The sequence below is a fragment of the Cervus canadensis genome, chromosome 13, assembly GCF_019320065.1.
Source record: "Cervus canadensis isolate Bull #8, Minnesota chromosome 13, ASM1932006v1, whole genome shotgun sequence".
Classification (NCBI taxonomy): Eukaryota; Metazoa; Chordata; class Mammalia; order Artiodactyla; family Cervidae; genus Cervus; species Cervus canadensis.
In genome coordinates this window covers 50,380,351-50,397,139 of record NC_057398.1, presented here as the reverse complement: position 1 = coordinate 50,397,139, position 16,789 = coordinate 50,380,351, and the positions used below count along the sequence as shown (strand labels likewise).

The following is a 16,789-nucleotide window of genomic DNA, read 5'->3' as shown; positions in this document are numbered from 1 at the left end:
TCCCAAAAACTTTCTTTAAAAGGGGTGGGGGGCTGGGAACAGAAAAGGAGAAGCCTCCTCCCCCAGCATTTTCTCACATCCATATTTAATCTGGTTATTTTGTTTCTTCTTTATCAATACTGTCAACTCACAATTAACAAGCACATCGAAACTTATGTGCATTTAAAAATAATATAAGTGTACTGTGAGATTACATAAGAGTTCTAGGTAAATTATGAACTTTAGGTACACAATTACACTCTTTCTTCTTGTCCAACACTCTACTGGGTTACACAGCTGGTGAATTATACCACAGGCACCACACAACATGAAGCAGCAGTTAGGAGTACAAGGCTGTCAGCGGCCACTGTACTTCCTGTAACACAACTACTGGTCACTCCACACAGCTCGTATGTCTACCTGAGGATCTGTGTTCTCATACAATGCGGGGGAAAAAAAAAAAGGTACTTTTCTAACAAGTGGGTTAAGTAACAACATTTTATGAGCATCACAGGATGGTCAACAGTTCTTTTGGAGGAAAAAGGGAGAAGAGACAAGTGAACCTGCTTTGTCCCTACTCTAATATAAAGAACAGTAGCTATATGACAGTTAAGTTTTCTCTGTTTTATTACCAGAGCCAGAGACAATAGTTGGTCTTAATGTGTCCTGGCTAGGATTCATGTAGCAAAGTATGTAAATCACTGATTCTAATAAAGATAATGTGTCCATGTCGCTGATACGGTAACTTATAAATGATAGAAATCAGAACTGAACGTCTCCCTAAACCAGGAATGAATGGCATTTCAGTCTTGACTTCAGGACTGAGTTTTGGCTAAAGCACATTTCACTTATTGTCATGTTTTAATTTTCACATATCTTGTTTCACACTTAGCCACAGACTATTTAAAAACACAGGACTAAAAGACAAATAAGTGTTATTATACACAATACAATCAAGTTTAAATTTAGCAATGTGGTAATTATATTGTTTGCATACAGTTAAATCAATCAAAGGTAATAACGGGGGAAATTTGCTTTTTAACACATTATTTTACAGCTTAAAAAATTCACCTTTATGAAGGCCAAATTTTTTCTCTGCAACTGGGTAAACTCTATTATTCTGCAACTAGATAAACTCTATCTATTATTCTGCAACTGGGTAAACTCTATCTATTATTCTGCATGTGAAACCCCACATATTAAGCAGCAAATTATAGAACATCAAGTAGGTTTTCAGAAAGATCTAAAGAGTCCTAATAACACAAACAGGAACAATCACACTTGCAGCTAGTTCAAAAGATGACCTGGAAGAACCCCCAGGAGGAGGCAGAAAAATCAAAATTAAAAGTTACTAATTAAACAGTTAATCTGCGACGATTAACTGAGGAATCTGAGACGGACTGAAGCGTTTATACAGGGCCACACGACAGGCCCACTCCTGTAACTGTCACCTGGAACAAGATAAAACCTCAGGTGATTAAGGAATGCATCAGAATTTTCATTTTGGGGGGCAATTTATAACACATACTTCCTTGCCTAAACCAGCAAGTATATCAACCTTAAAACAATTCTCTTTATAGGTAAAGAAACAATATTAGTAGTACTGAAGGAGCATATCAAAAACTCTGAGTCATGTGGATAAAATAAAGATACACAGCTGAACTGTTCATATAAAATTTTAGTAGTATTTATCATTTTAGCTCTCATAAAATAATCTGGTCAGTTAAGATATACAGTAGTCAAAAAGGCGTATCTCAGTCAAAGGCAGGGGGTGGGAGAGGGGCTGCACCTGTAAGATTTAAAAGTCACTTTTGAATTGGGGTTTTCAAAACAAAAGTTTTATAATCAAATGAGACTAAAAGGAATTCAGATGTATGTCTCTGTGTGTGTGTGTGTGTGTGTATGCAGATTTATCCTAGTGTAAGGAGAAGGATATGCATATACTTTATTAACTGTAATGTGGAAAAAAGGCTAAGTGACATAACTGGTTTGTCCATGCAAACAACATATATATGTGCACACATGTGTATATGAGCATGAGAGTGAAAGAAAACACACTGTAAGCCTAAATTCGCTCCTACGCCACAGATATCTAACCTACTGAATAAAGGAGGCTGTCGATCAGAAATCAACCTATCAAAGCATGAAAGAGCTCACAGCTGCCTCACAACATGTACATTTGAAAACTAATTCAAGCTAAGCAAAATCTCCCTTCCAGTAAATCCCAATTACATTCCTGATATCATAGTAAGATGGATAGAACTTTCCCCCAAAACTCTAATTTAAAAGACTGCTCTCAAACAAAATAGTTAAAAACAAAAATGAACAAACAAAAACCCCTCTCATTCATGTTGGAAGAAGTGAACAAGAATTAGTTCTGAGACCCTAATTTTAACTAAATCCTCGCTAGAAAGCCAACTCAAAAGCTGACCAAATCACCTACATGAACCACAACAAATATCACAACATAAAACAGTAGCTTGCTGTATATCCCAAATACCACAAACCAGACCATGGCCTAAGGAAACAAAAGTTATGGAAATGCGCAAGTAGTATGTACCACAGCTTGAAAAAGTAATGTAAACATAATGTTGCTTACCACAGAAAATACATCGCAAATTAGTGCTGTCCTGGGTAGCAGTAACCTTGCTCTGGGCTGCAACAGACACCTTGGTGTTAGAAGCTTCAAAAGACAACGGGGCCATCTGAAGAACTTCACATAAACTAAAAGGTGCTTTGAAAGGTTCAAAACGTATTATACATACGTCCTAGCTAGATCCTCATTCTGCAAACTCTGTAATTTAATACAAACGTATCCTCTGTAACATAATTTTTTCAAAAAATTTTTCTCTGTATTTTTTTGGTGGAAAAACCCTATAATAAGCCACAGATCAAATGATGCACTTACAGCTTAATTATTTCCTGAGTTACACAATCAGAGAATGCATCAATTTGCATTTTACAGTTTATCTTAAAATGTAAATGGATCTGAGATACAGGGAGTCAAATCTCTGGCCATTAGTTAATTTAATGATAGTTACCCTCTTTCAGTATTGCTCATTTAAAAGAATTTGCAGCTGAAAACAATTTAAGGGAAATGCTTATAATTAGCTTAACATGAGCTGAACTCATTTCTCCTAGTTGAAAAAGACCAAAGCCATTTTAAACAACCTCCAGCAATTAAAGTGTTACATGCTCATTGATGTAAAGTAAGAATATCTTCATTTTTCACTTTGAAAAACATAAAAACTATTGTTTTATCAAGGCACATTTTATTTTTCTTTTTTTCTTCAACATGTGTATATGTATACACATGTTGAAAAAAAAAATCTTACTAAAAATATGTGGCCACATCAAAAGGCCATTTAGTATTTAGGCTATCTAAACTAAAATTTACTTTTGAGTATTAACGAGATAAATTCTCTTTAAGTGAAAAAATTCAATGAGGAGGAGATGATAATTTATGAAAAGGGGAAAGGCTTTTATAAAAGCAAGGTGACACTCAAAATTGGGGTGGGAAAAAACAAAACTAAATTTCTTTCAGTTTTACATTAATAACATTCAAAACTTTACATCAATACTTTTCTATAAAATACTAAAGAAATTCTTTTCAGTTTGGGAAAGATTTTCTCTTCCAATCAGTATTAATCAAGAAACAGTGAACAGTTAAAAATATACTGACTTAAGAAAGACTACAGAAAGGCAAACAAGACAGTATTTTAGATTTCCCTTAAAACTGTATTCTTTAATAATACAATATATGCTAACTAAAAAAAGTCTGCATAGAATCAGAACCAAACCAATTTATATTTTAAGAATATACACCTGAAAACGGTAATAAATCTTAAATAATCAAGAAAATCTTTATCATTTATAGAAATTAGATTTAATACAATCCAATTAAGTTTAAACCTTGCTTTAAAGATATTAAATACAGCAGATTTTTTAAACACAAACAAGACTGATGAATGTCACCTTTGCTAAGTACTTCCACCCACCCAATTATTATTAAAGTAGCATGCACAATATTTACAGTAATGACATAAAAAAAGACCACAGGCACACATATAAAATGTCTACTAGCCTAATCAGATCATGCCAAAGATGATAAACCATTTAGAAAATTTTCAATAATTATATTTTAAATTTAAACTTAAAAAAAACTGTCTTACCGATGTCTGTAAATGACTACTTCTATAAAGCCTTTATTAAATAAACATGCCTAGTCTTCAGGTTTGACCTTTCAGTTCATTTATATTTAAAGGATTAAAAAATAAGAAAAATATTAAAAACTTACAGGAAAAACCTGAGAAATTATCTCGTCTCTGACAGCAAAGAAACTGCCACATTCCATTACCAATCATTTTGGCAAAAAGTCATCTGACAATTGTCAGAATGCAGGAAAAACATCATTACCACATAAGACACAAAACTCCCAATCTCGTGACAATTTAAACAATTATGCAATATTCTATGCAACCTGGTATCTTTAAACATCTTTTTCCTACTGACTTTTAGTTCATACCATCCTGTAAAGTACTGATCTAAATTCTGATAAGCTAGATTGAGTTCTACTGCAGTTTGCATTTCCCGAAGATAATAAATTATTCATTCCATCATATGCATAAGCCTAACAGCACTTCCTGCTTAATACTGATGCTGTTGACTCTTTCTTTTCTCAACTGAAGGAGGAGCACAGAATATGGGAAAAGAAGGTTCAGTGTTCGGATTGAAGAAATTCAGTTGGAAAAAGAAAAAAAGGGACATTTCTCTTTAAATCAGAGTATTAAAATAGGCTTAGGGCTGAGAGAAATAAGGATGGACCCTAAAGGAAAATAGAACTGAGGAGGTTAAGATGTATCAAAAAAGCAAAACTTAACCTCCATGTTAGACTTCAAGAAAAGAAAAATGACCCATCTCTATTAGCTACACCGACCTTGAAATAGTCTTGTCATGGTTGTTCATGTACTTCTAATAGTTTCTAAAACAGCTATCCCTCAGGCTTTCTCCACCCTTTAACATACTTTATCGTTAGGTGTTTTACACAAGCAGGGAAGTACAGAAACCTTGGGTGAGATACTAGTAGGTAGAAGAAAATGACAAGATGTCACTTGATCAGTATTACTGTTACTTCTATATAGAATTACTATAGTAGATTCTTAGTGTTCACATTTTTAACCTTAGAGGTTTCCACTGTCAGCAATTAATCTCAAAGCAATTTGTAATGAGGGTACTACTCATCTCAGCATTTTTTCCGAGGATTAAATGAGAAAACGTTTGCTTAGAGCTGGTTTTAATTTGGTTTGTGCTCTCTGGAAAGCTGGTCTGTTGAGTGAGCACAGCACCAGCATGCAAACTGGCAGTGAGTACCGTGAGGGCCCAGGTTATCCTCGCGACTGCAAAGTGCTACTGCCACCAGCTGTGAGAGGGCATGACAGCACGTTAGAAAGCAGAGACAACACTTTGCCCACAAAGGTCTGTCTAGTCAGTGCTATGGTCTTTCCAGTAGTCATGTGTGGATGTGAGAGTTGGACTATAAAGAAAGCTGAGCACTGAAGAATTGATGCTTTTGAACTGTGGTGTTGGAGAAGACTCTTGAGAGTCCCTTGGACTGCAAGGAGATCCAACCAGTCCATCCTAAAGGAGATCAGTCCTGGGTGTTCATTGGAAGGACTGATGCTGAAGCTGAAACTCCAATACTTCAGCCACCTGATGGAAAGAACTGACTCATCTGAAAAGACCCTGATGCTGGGAAAGATTGAAGATGGGAGGAGAAGGTGACAACAGAGGATGAGATGGTTGGATGGCATCACTGACTCAATGGACATGAATTTGAGTAGGCTCCGGGAGTTGGTGATGGACAGGGAGGCCTGGCGTGCTGCAGTCCATGGAGTCACAAAGAGTTGGACACGACTGAGCGACTGAACTGAACTGACTGAAAACAAATGTGTTTGTGTTTGTTCTAATACCTCTAGAACAGAATAGAGGAAGACACTGCAGTGTGGTATGACTGTCTCTCTTCAAAGAGTAGGTACCGTGAAATATAAACTGGGACAGCCACTACGGAAAACAATATTGAAATTTCCCCCAAAATTAACAACAGAACTACCATGTAACCCAGAAATCCCACTTCTTGGTATATTCCCAAAGGAACTGAAAACAGGAAACTGAAGAAATAATCTGCATTCCCATGTTCAGCGCAGCAACAGTCACAAAACCTGAGATACAAAACAACCTAAGCGTTCATTAACAGATGAATGGATAAAGAAGATGCACTATATATATTAATATACACACACTGCAATATTATTCAGCCATAGGAAAAAGGAAATCCTACTATTAGCAGCAATATGGATGGATCTTGAAGGTATTATGCTAACTGCAATAAGCTGGACAAAGAAAAGACTGCATGGAATCACCTGGATGTGGAACCTAAAAAAGCTAAATTCATAGCCAAACAAAAAAATAAATATGCAATAGCTGCATTAACCAGATGGAAGAAATCCTTTCACAACTTTTACATTTATTAAATCATCAAGATGTACACTGTAAACATCTCACAATTTTGTCAATTATACCTCAGTAAAATGGGAGGAAAAAAGTACTGTAATCTGCAGCGCACTATGCTAAAAGACATGAGAATTACAAATAGTAAATTTAACTCAAAGTGTGGTATTTTTAAAGCGGTATGTTTAAAGCATTTTTGAAAGAACTTCAAATTGTTTTAAAATACATGTAGTTTTTAACAAAGGAAAATCTTACATACCTCACGAAATGAAACATCACATGTCCATAGTCACAAGTGAAAAAAGTACCACCGCTCTCTTTTTCTAAATTACTGAGTCTTAGGCAAAACTGTCTGTATGACTGGGTTCCCCCACCCCTCTTCATTTCTTTAGTTCTCCCCTAAATGAGGGCCTCAAACGCATTTTACTTCTAAGCAAGTATGAAGATGACTGCTCACAGCTGATAAATCGCTGATAATTGATTAGGCTTCGGCAACAGCATCATTCCAACACCTGTTTTGTAAGCCCTTTTAGATGTGGGATGAGTGACTGCCTCCAGCTAAAGAAACTGAAGAGTCAAGTTGCAGGGTCTATATGACACCTCCAAAGGCAAGAGTAACTCATGTCCAACATTCATTTCTCTGCTTCTTCCTCCTGAGCACAGATCAAGGCCTGTCCATCAATCACCTTACCACCTCCATCCTCCCACCCCACCCCTGTCCTTCCTTACTAAGAAATGAGTAAGAGTATGCTCAGAGAAAGCAGCACGTTCAGGTAGAACACTTTAACAAAGATGATTAGCCCATTACTACAGCATCTGGGTAACTCTCTATTCAGGTGCGCAAACCAGAAATCTAGGGCTCTCCTCACCTGTTTTCCATCGTGTGCTCGGTGGTGTCCTACACTGTGACCCCATGGAAGGAGCCCTCCAGGCTCCTCTGTCCAGGGGATTATTCCAGCAAGAATACTGGCGTGGGTTGCCATTTCCCCCTCCAGGGGACCTTCCCGACCCAGGGAGTGAACCCAAGTCTCCTGTGGCTCTTGCATTGACAGGTGGATTCTTTACTACTGAGCCACCTGGGAAGTCCTTTCCCTCTATTACTACTATTTAACCTATTTCCAAGTCCTATGAATACAATCTCTGCATTTCTCCCGCCAAACCATCTCCACTGTCACTGTTCATGTTCCATGATCTCTTGTGTTGATTCAGGATCTCTTGTTTGCAAAGTGGGGTTCACATCCCAGAACACCAGTCACACCCCAGGAGGGAAAGAAAACAGTAGTGCTTCCACTTCTGTTCATTTCTTCTCGTTCTTTTTACATTTCTATAATTTCACATTTTATAATGTATTCGATGTCAATACTAAATGTAAACTATAAATACACATGCATTAAGGGACATAAAATACACCAGCCTGGACTATTTTACATGGGGCATCCCTTGTGGCTTAAAAGGTAAAGACTTTACCCACAATGTGGGAGACTCAGGTTTGATCCTTGGGTCGGGAAGACCCCCTGGAGAAGGGAATGGCAACCCAATTCAGTGTTCTTGCCTTGAGAATTCCATGGACAGAGGAGCCTGGTGGGTTACAGCTCATGGAGTCGCAATGAGTCAGACACGACAGAAGCGACTAACACCATCACTATCACTAGACTACACATGGCATCCCCTAATTAATCTGTTTATCCTGATCGTCATACCTCTCCCCTCCCCCACAGAAACCAGTAATACTTAATAACTAAACCAGATCAAATCATCTCCCCTTAGTAAAGTATCTTCAATAGCTTTCCACTGATCTAAAGATAAATACCAAAATCCAATGCTTTCTCCCCATGATGTAATTGTACCCTAACTCATCCAACTCAGACTTTGTTTCTCTCTACACTCCGGGTACACTGGTCTTTTAAATTCTCAAATGAGCTGTATGCTCCTTCTATGTGAACATGTCTTCTGTCTGTGATCTTCTTGGTCAACTAGTATGCTCCCTTTTTGAAAATTAGAACTTTCTGGTAGTCAACACTAGGAGTTACTATTAGTCCCCAGACAACTAAGATAATTATTTCTCCCTCCTTTACTAGGCATTCTTATTTCCTGTTTCAAGTTTTATTAACTACCTAAGTTTTTAAAGATTATCCACTTCAAAATTTTGAAAGGAGATAATAAGTATAAATATAAAATTGGGTAATACTAAATTTCCTAAGAAATGTGAAGAACCTGCCTAGACTTAAAACTTTTAGGCAACATTAATATTAGGCAAAGTGGGAGGGAGAAATGGGTGGGAATATGTGTACAAAGGGACCCAGTTCCATGGGCCAGGCTCATCTGGGGATGAGAGGCAGCATCTAATGAGAACACCTCAAATCATTCTTAAGGAAATTCATACAATTTCGTTCCCTCATCCTTAAGTAAGCTGGTGAAATTCTTTTAACTAAAACTGTTTTCACTCTAAAAGTGTAATACAGAAGTTTTCAAAGGCCATGTCTGTTCTTCCCTACTTTAGTAAGAGAATCAAAAAAGTATGAAGTAGTTCAAAAAAAAGTACGAAGTTTCTAAGCTAATGCTCTTGGATATGGGGGTAAAAGTGAAGGCAGGACAATGCTGGGCAAGAAAAATGTGCCTGGGAGCCAAGAAAATAAACCTAACAGATTTCACAAATGGTCCAGCATTCTTCTCTGTACACAATTAATCTGACACAGAAAACTACTACACAATTCTAATTTACACAATTTACCACGTTTTTAAATGTTGAGTTTTATAAAGAATATGAGGAAGCCTTTCTGCTTTGCTTATAAGCCTATTTAGTTTAAAAATGTTCAGAATTAATCATTACTTTCACTGCATACAACTTTAACACATGAAAATAAATTGTTAAAATGAGAAACTCAGCTGTTAGAAAGTATGCCTAGATACATGAATATGTGCTAATGATTTACTTTTCAAACTGCCATACATGACACATGCTACAAAACAGATGAACTGTGAAAAAATTGTGTTAAGAAGCCAGTCACAAAAGATCACATGTTGTTTGATTCCATTTATATGAAATGTACAGAGCAGGCAAATATATACAGACAGAAAACAGATTAGTGGTTGCCAGGAGCTGGGAGGGATGAAGGAATGGGGTGAGGTAAGGGTGTGTGCATGCTCAGTTGCTCGGTCATGTCTGACTCTTTGTGACCCCACGGGCTATACCTGCCAGGCTGCTCTGTCCACAAGATTCTCCAGGCAAGAATACAGCAGTGGGTTTGCAGGCGGATTCTTCACCCCTGAGCCGCCTGGAAAGCGGGGGGTAAGGATGGTGATAATGCTTATGGTGTGATGCAAGTGCTCTAAAACTGATTATGGTGATAGTTGTACACTTCTATGAGTATACTAAAAATCACCTAATTGTACACTTTAAATGGGTAAACTGTATGGTATGTGGAGTAAAGCTCAATAAAGCTGTTAATTGGGGGGGGAGGGGGGGGAATGCCATGTCATGCTCGTGTTCTTCTTGGAATTGAAAGATAAAGTTGAAAAGGATCTCAATGCCTATTACTTTTCTATTATATTAAAAGTGATTACCTCTGGGTAGTAAGATTTTAGATATTTTTCTTTCTTCTTTATGACCTTCCATACTGCTTAAACTTTATAATAAGCATGCAACTTCCTGATTAGAAAAAAAATCACAGCAAAATGCTGTGCTGGAAATCTGAGCTCTTTGCCAAGAACAGTTGCCATAGGTGGAGCTCTAACTGGCTCTAGGTTCTGACGCGAGAACTGGATGTACACAATGAGGGAAGTGACTTGATTAACAATACCAGCGTGACCCCAGGTGTCCGGAAGGACTGCAGAGCCAGCACTTGGGTATCCTTCCCAGACACTTGAGCTAGCCTGGGAAGGTTCCTCCACCATCAGATTGTCCTTCAGGAGGAATAAAAAGTCAAAGGCATTTGTTAGGCCATGACTCTGAATACATACCCATTCAGGATGGTTCATACAAAACCAGGCCTGTCCTAGTTAAGCCAGAACAGTTATCTCCTTCTCTCTAGGAACCCTACTGCCTGCCCTGCCCTTCTCATTTTCTCTGCACAATAATTCATGATACTTCATCGGTGAAACCAAGAAGCAATTTCTATCTAAAACAACTCAGGAAAGCTGACGCTTAAATGACAAAGATGTCCACATTTACTTTTTGAAACTCAAAATTAAGTAAAATTGTATTGAAAGAGTAATTTTGTTCAATATATAATAAAATAAACTGGGTTTGTTAACCTGACGTGGGGTTTAGGAAATAGAATTAAATATAAAAGTTATTGGTGTGGGCTGTCAGTAAGGACATAAAAACTTATTCTACAAACTAAACATCATCAACTTCAGTCTCTGAAATGTAATTATATTCATAACAATATGTATCTTTATTTCACTACTCTTTAAAAAAGATAATATCTCATAATTAGTAGGCCTAAATTAGATACGACCATTCAAGCATGAGGGTATGTTATTTAGACAAAACATCAGTGTACTGAGACAAACAAAGAAAATGAAAAAAGCCAACACCTACGTTGTCAAACTTATGAAAAAATTTAGGAAACTCTACATTAGGAGTGCCATATTCCCAGTCTTAAGAATCCATAGATGTTACTCAATAAAGAAATTCTTTTTCTGGAAAACTGTACACAAAATACTTATTATCATACTTTAAATGATATTCTTAGTTATCTTAGTTCAACCTGTAGGCCTACAGTTTTTATTTTCTTCATCAGACATTTTTCACACAAAATCTTAGTCTTTTACTACTATTCACTCTCTAAAAATGAACTATTATACAAAAGCAGCAGCAACACATTGTTATTTAAAAATAAAACAGGGGGAAGAGAAAAAGAAAACTTCCATACCAGCCATAGCCCAGAAGGAAACACACTATGAAACATCAAAACTGGCCCAGCTTAAGGGCTTTACAATTCACTGTTTATCTGATGCGTTACCCCTGTATATCATGTACTAGAGTCAGCTGTGTGCCTCACTAGACCTCAAGATGCTCAAAGGTAATATTCATCTTCCCAATTACCAATAACCAGCACGGTGTTCAGCACGTTGTAGGTGATCAATAGGGGATTTCCAGGTGGTGCAATGGTGAAGAATCCACCTGACAATGCAGCAGACAGAGGTTCAATCCTTGGGTAGGAAAGACCCACTCAAGGAGGAAATGGCAAACCACACCACTGTTCTTGCCTGAAGGCCTGGCGGGCTACAGATCATGGGGTCACAAAGAGTTGGACACGAATGAGTGACTGAGCACATACACGCAGGTGACTGATAAATCTGTTTAACTAAACAGGAGTTTCACCGAATCAATGCAATTTAACCAAAACTCGTTTAAGGCCTACTATGTTAGAAATGCCTTTACATACAGGAATCCATCTAAACAATGTATATGGGAGAGAATAATTATGAGAATGAATGAATCTGTATATAATTGTATAATAAAGAAGCAGGAGATTTACACAACACCAGAAATATTTAAACAAAAGTCAGGGGAAGAAAATCATCTTCAACTGAAAGACTACCTTTATGTGGATGGGTAAGTGGGGATTCCTATAAAGCCTTGCTCAGTATAATATAAAGAAATCCCTGAATACCCAGGAAATATATATCTAAAGTTTTTAATGGATCGTAAGGTTGGGACCCCTCAAGTTTCCAGGAAAAAGAAAATCAACTCTTTAAAAAGCAAGGAAAAACCCAGTGTGAAGACATTCAGGTGAAGACAAGTTATTTCTACAAGTTTCATGACCAAGAACCATCAGGTCAGGGCAAGGCACAGGAGAACTATTAAAGGGAGGGGTGACTCTAGCAAACAGGGAGGTAACTTTAGATAGGCAACCTGGCTGAATCTCCTCTGGCAACAACTTCATGCTGAATTTGTTTTTTAGTAAGTCAAGACTCCACAAGCTGGCTGCAGGGATCACACCATCACTATTCACAGGGAGATGAAATACACAAGAAATACTCGTGGGAAGTTTTTTAAATTATACATGTTCTAATTTATACTCTCATGAATAAGAGAGTAAATACTGCCAGAGAAATAATTGCTGAACTAACTGACAATGTGGAAATACCAGAGTCCTGAAAACCTAGCTCTTGCCTGGGTAATGGTAACTTGATAATAAGACTGTACTACCCAAACTGAGGCAAAAGTACCTACTTAAGAAGGAAAAGGTATAAATTCAAGCTGATTTCCCCAAAAGAACAGCATCCTTTTGGAGCAGAAAAATAGTTCTAGCTTCCTAAGAACAAAACTCTAGAGACTCAAACATCTACTCATATAAAAATACTGTAAATTACTACTACTGTATTAAGTATACTTGAGAGATGTTTATATATCACATCTTAGTCCAGATTAATAAGATTGCAGGCTACATTTTAAAATGTATGTATGCAAAAAATAAAATAAAATAAAATGTATGCATGCATGTATCTTTTGGCCTTCAGCAGAAGACACTTTGAATACTTTGATCTTTATATGCGAATAAAATCTGCCAGTAAGTGTCACTGAATTAGGACTGTGACCAAATTTATTTATGCAGTCCAGAAATTATCATTTTAAAGTGTTTTTGACAACAAAATCCTTACCCCTGCAGAATTTTCAGCTCACTGGGAAAGACTGGTTTAGGTAATAAACATATAAATCACCAAAAAAAAAAAGTTATTGAAAACACTCACCGTGGTGAAAGAAGGAATAGAAGGTGCAAGGATCTGAACCAGGGAGCATGTTTAGTTAATGCAGTCAAGAGGGGCCAGTTCATGAAGGAATCCGGATTCCTGGTAAGAAGCCTGTACTCTGTTCTAAGAGCAACGAAAAGCCACTGCAAGGCCATTTGGTATACACAACAGAGGTACACAAAAATCCAATCTACCTCCTATGAACATACGGTCATTCCCTATCTGCAGAAGACACTAGAGACCTGTTTCCAGGAACTGACATCAGTCATCCAGTCAGTACCTTCAAATTGGGGGTGTATGGTTCTGTGACTTAAGAAAAATGTTAAATCCACAGAGACCAGTGTGAGTTTAAGTCTGAACAAGGTAAAGTAATTCTTTGTGTTTAGTACAGTATTATCACAGTAAAGATCAGGACAGTATTTGCATCGGAAATTTCTTAATAAAGATGCATTTCTTCTTTATATGAATGGCACTCTTACAGCCAAATTATCACTGAAAATTTCCAGAAAACAGAAGCCACTTGTTTCCTCAGGTGAATCATCTCAGAAACTGCAAAAGCTTACAGAAATAGCAGGTCTACTTCACAGGAGTTATTTCTGGTGTCCTTACATGAGTAGCATGCTGTATTTGCCTATTACCACTCTGTACCATTCATGGTATTCACGCCGTCTTGCAGGTATTTCTGACCATGGCTTATCTTCTCTACACAATAGCCTCTTAAGGTCAACAATTTTGAATCATTCATTTTTATTTCTCTAGTATCATATAACGTAGTACCTTATCTGGAGGACAAGTAATTAAATTTATTGTGGTTTTACCTCTTTTATATTATGAGACCATCTACCTCTAAGGAATTTTTAATGGGTTAATGAAATAATATCACATATTATATATATAATAATATGTTGTCTATATATGTAACATTGTGACACTGTTTATACATGTATAGCAGATGTTAAAGAGATCACCATTTAATACTATCTTCAGAAGATTAATTAGAATTAGTTAGAATTTTGCTATCTTGTCTAGACCATACAAACAGGAATGACCAATGCTAATTCAGAGGCACTGCACCAACGTGTACATGCTCTTTGCTGAATACAAACATGGGCGACCCAACAGTATACACTATCACTTACACACTGATGAAAGTATGTCCAAAATTGAGCTGTGATCCTAAAACTAGTACAATATTGTAAATCAATTATACTTCAGTTGAAAAAACACTAAACTGTAAAAGCTGTGAACAGGTTTGGCTGCGACTGTGTGTTGTAACTGGTCTCACAAGAGCAGAAGCGGTTCCTGCAATTTGAGTCTTCCCATCAGTGAACAACGAGAGAGATTCTATTCTATCAAAGCTTCTCCCTACCTCCTACATCCATAGTTAAATATGAAAAAGTCCGACAAAAAGGTATCAGAACTTTCAACTGTCTAACATCCAGCAAATGCTTCTCCAACTTATGGGCAACAAATAATGATTACAATCCAAGAAGACAAGTAAAGTAATTGTATACAAATAACTATTCTCATGCAGGAAAATAATCACAAAAATAACTATGTAAACAATCATGGATGACATCCTCAGTTTGCTGCAGCCCCATTAATTAAACTTCAAGTTTATTGTAAAGTAAGCCTAAAGAACTGAAGTCACCAGTTAGACCTGTATCAGACACATTAATAAGAGGTCCAACCGACAAAGAAGCAGAGAAATAAGAATGAGAGAGAATACAATGTCTGACAACAAACTTCAGGCTAAAATAACTTTCTATAATTATAAAACACAGATTCATCAAGGAAATCTTGTCTGTTTTAGTTATTTATCAATTCTACAACACAAAACTGAAGCTGTGCTTAAGAAAACGCAGTATTAGACTCAAGTTACAGTCAAGCCAAAGCAGCTTTCCCAAAAAGCTAATGATCAGGAACTTAAAAGTCATAGAAATAAATATCTTAAAATTCTTTTATTATAAATAAAAGATAATAATTCATATACTATAACGTAATAGTCACCAAGTCATTTTGCATAAGTGCTTAACCCTCTCAAGTAACCCTGACTGAGAAAGGTTGGGCATATGAACCAGATGCCTAACTCAGTAATTCTCAACATTTTCAACAGCTAGAAACCCTTTTATTATTTTAGCTAACACCCGTGGACTTGATACTTACAGTGAGCTTGTCCAAAGGAACTGTATTTATCATTAATCTTTGTTCTTTCTTAAGTAAGCAAAGATACATAATTGGTTGAGCTCAATTCAGGTACTGGGACTATTTAATGTTGCTTATCAGCATCATGGCACAATCACAAGATCCAGAAATTCTTCAAAGTGTCAACAACAGCTAATTAGAACTTCTGATTGGTTTCAGATAAGCATCCCTACAAAGAGCTGGCAAATTTTAGTCCCCAACAAAAAATTTAATATCTGACTTAGGAGGTATAACTCTATCACTGGAATGTATGATGTACATTGTTTATTTAGCTTTCCAAAAGAAAATTATCTCAAAAGTGTATCAGTTGTTTTGTATTAGTTCTGAAACAAGTTGAAAACCATTGTTCTAACTCAAACAGAATTATCTCCCAAAGGAAAGGACATTCATATATAACATAGATTGGAACTCTGTTAATAAATTACTAAAATGTGGGCTTAACATATCTGCTCTCTAAAAGCTATTTAAAGACAGATCTGTGTCCATGTACCATTCTTTCTAAAACTTGGATTCCGGTTCACAGTAAAAATCCAAACTCACGCTAAACAGCATTTTCATTTTTCACCTCCTTCTCCCAAACTACTGATTTTTTTCATAAGGAGACATTATTTTAGGTACCACACTATCAGCAAACATATGATACTCTCCCAGAGACTTCTATTGCTTTCATGTGAAAATCTGCAGCCAGAATTCTTTTTTAAAAGGAAAAGTTGCATAAGGTGAGGAAGTACTCATACAATATTGATTTCCTGTTTAAAGTCACCTGATTCTATCCCCGTGATCCCTCTCCAACTGGAATTTTCTCCTCTACTCCTACTATTTCTGCCTTTACTCAGCAACTTAAGGCTTGTCTCAGTTCCCAGCAGCTCCCTTTTCAAACCACTGCTGACCTTCTGAAGTACAGCTTTGCTCACATCATCCCATTTGCTCCAAAACATACACTCAAGCTCTATCACCCACAGCTCTCAAAAGCCCTTCTTGGTCAGACCTATCTTTCTGACTTTATTTGCTATGAGGCCAATTAAATAACTCCTGTTCTACAAACAAGCTCATTTTCCCACTTTTGTACCCCTACACTACTTCCTGGGCCGGATGGATGTGCCTTTCTCCTTCTGTCCCTCTTTTACCTCATCTTTCAAAATCAGTTCAAAAATCCATCTCATTGTTAACACTCAAAGGATTTTATCTGTACCTCCCAGACAACCTCTCTTTTGGATTAAGATTGTGTCTTATCTCTCCTGCAAGAGTAGAAGAATCCTTGAGGACAAGATTTGAGTCTAATTTCTCCCTGCCGTGTATGTATCAAATGATGGATAAATTAATTGATTTTCTATGGGGAAACATAACATGGTATATCTTTACCAGTCAGTAAAGACGAAGAGGTTGGAGAAAACTT

At 36.8% G+C, this 16,789-nt stretch overlaps 1 protein-coding gene across 9 annotated transcripts in view; it reads right to left on the bottom strand.

Annotated features, from left to right (window-relative positions):
* The window catches only part of ENAH (ENAH actin regulator), a 157,272-nt gene that overhangs the window by 45,516 nt on the left and 94,967 nt on the right, over positions 1-16,789 (bottom strand). For 5 of the 9 annotated variants that reach the window (XM_043485750.1, XM_043485749.1, XM_043485755.1 and 2 more), the window contains exon 4: positions 2,579-2,635. The exons of the other annotated variants lie outside the window; for them this stretch is intronic. In XM_043485750.1, coding sequence (XP_043341685.1) covers positions 2,579-2,635 — 57 coding nt within the window. The remainder of the gene's footprint in view (positions 1-2,578; positions 2,636-16,789) is intronic. 9 annotated transcript variants of the gene reach the window in all.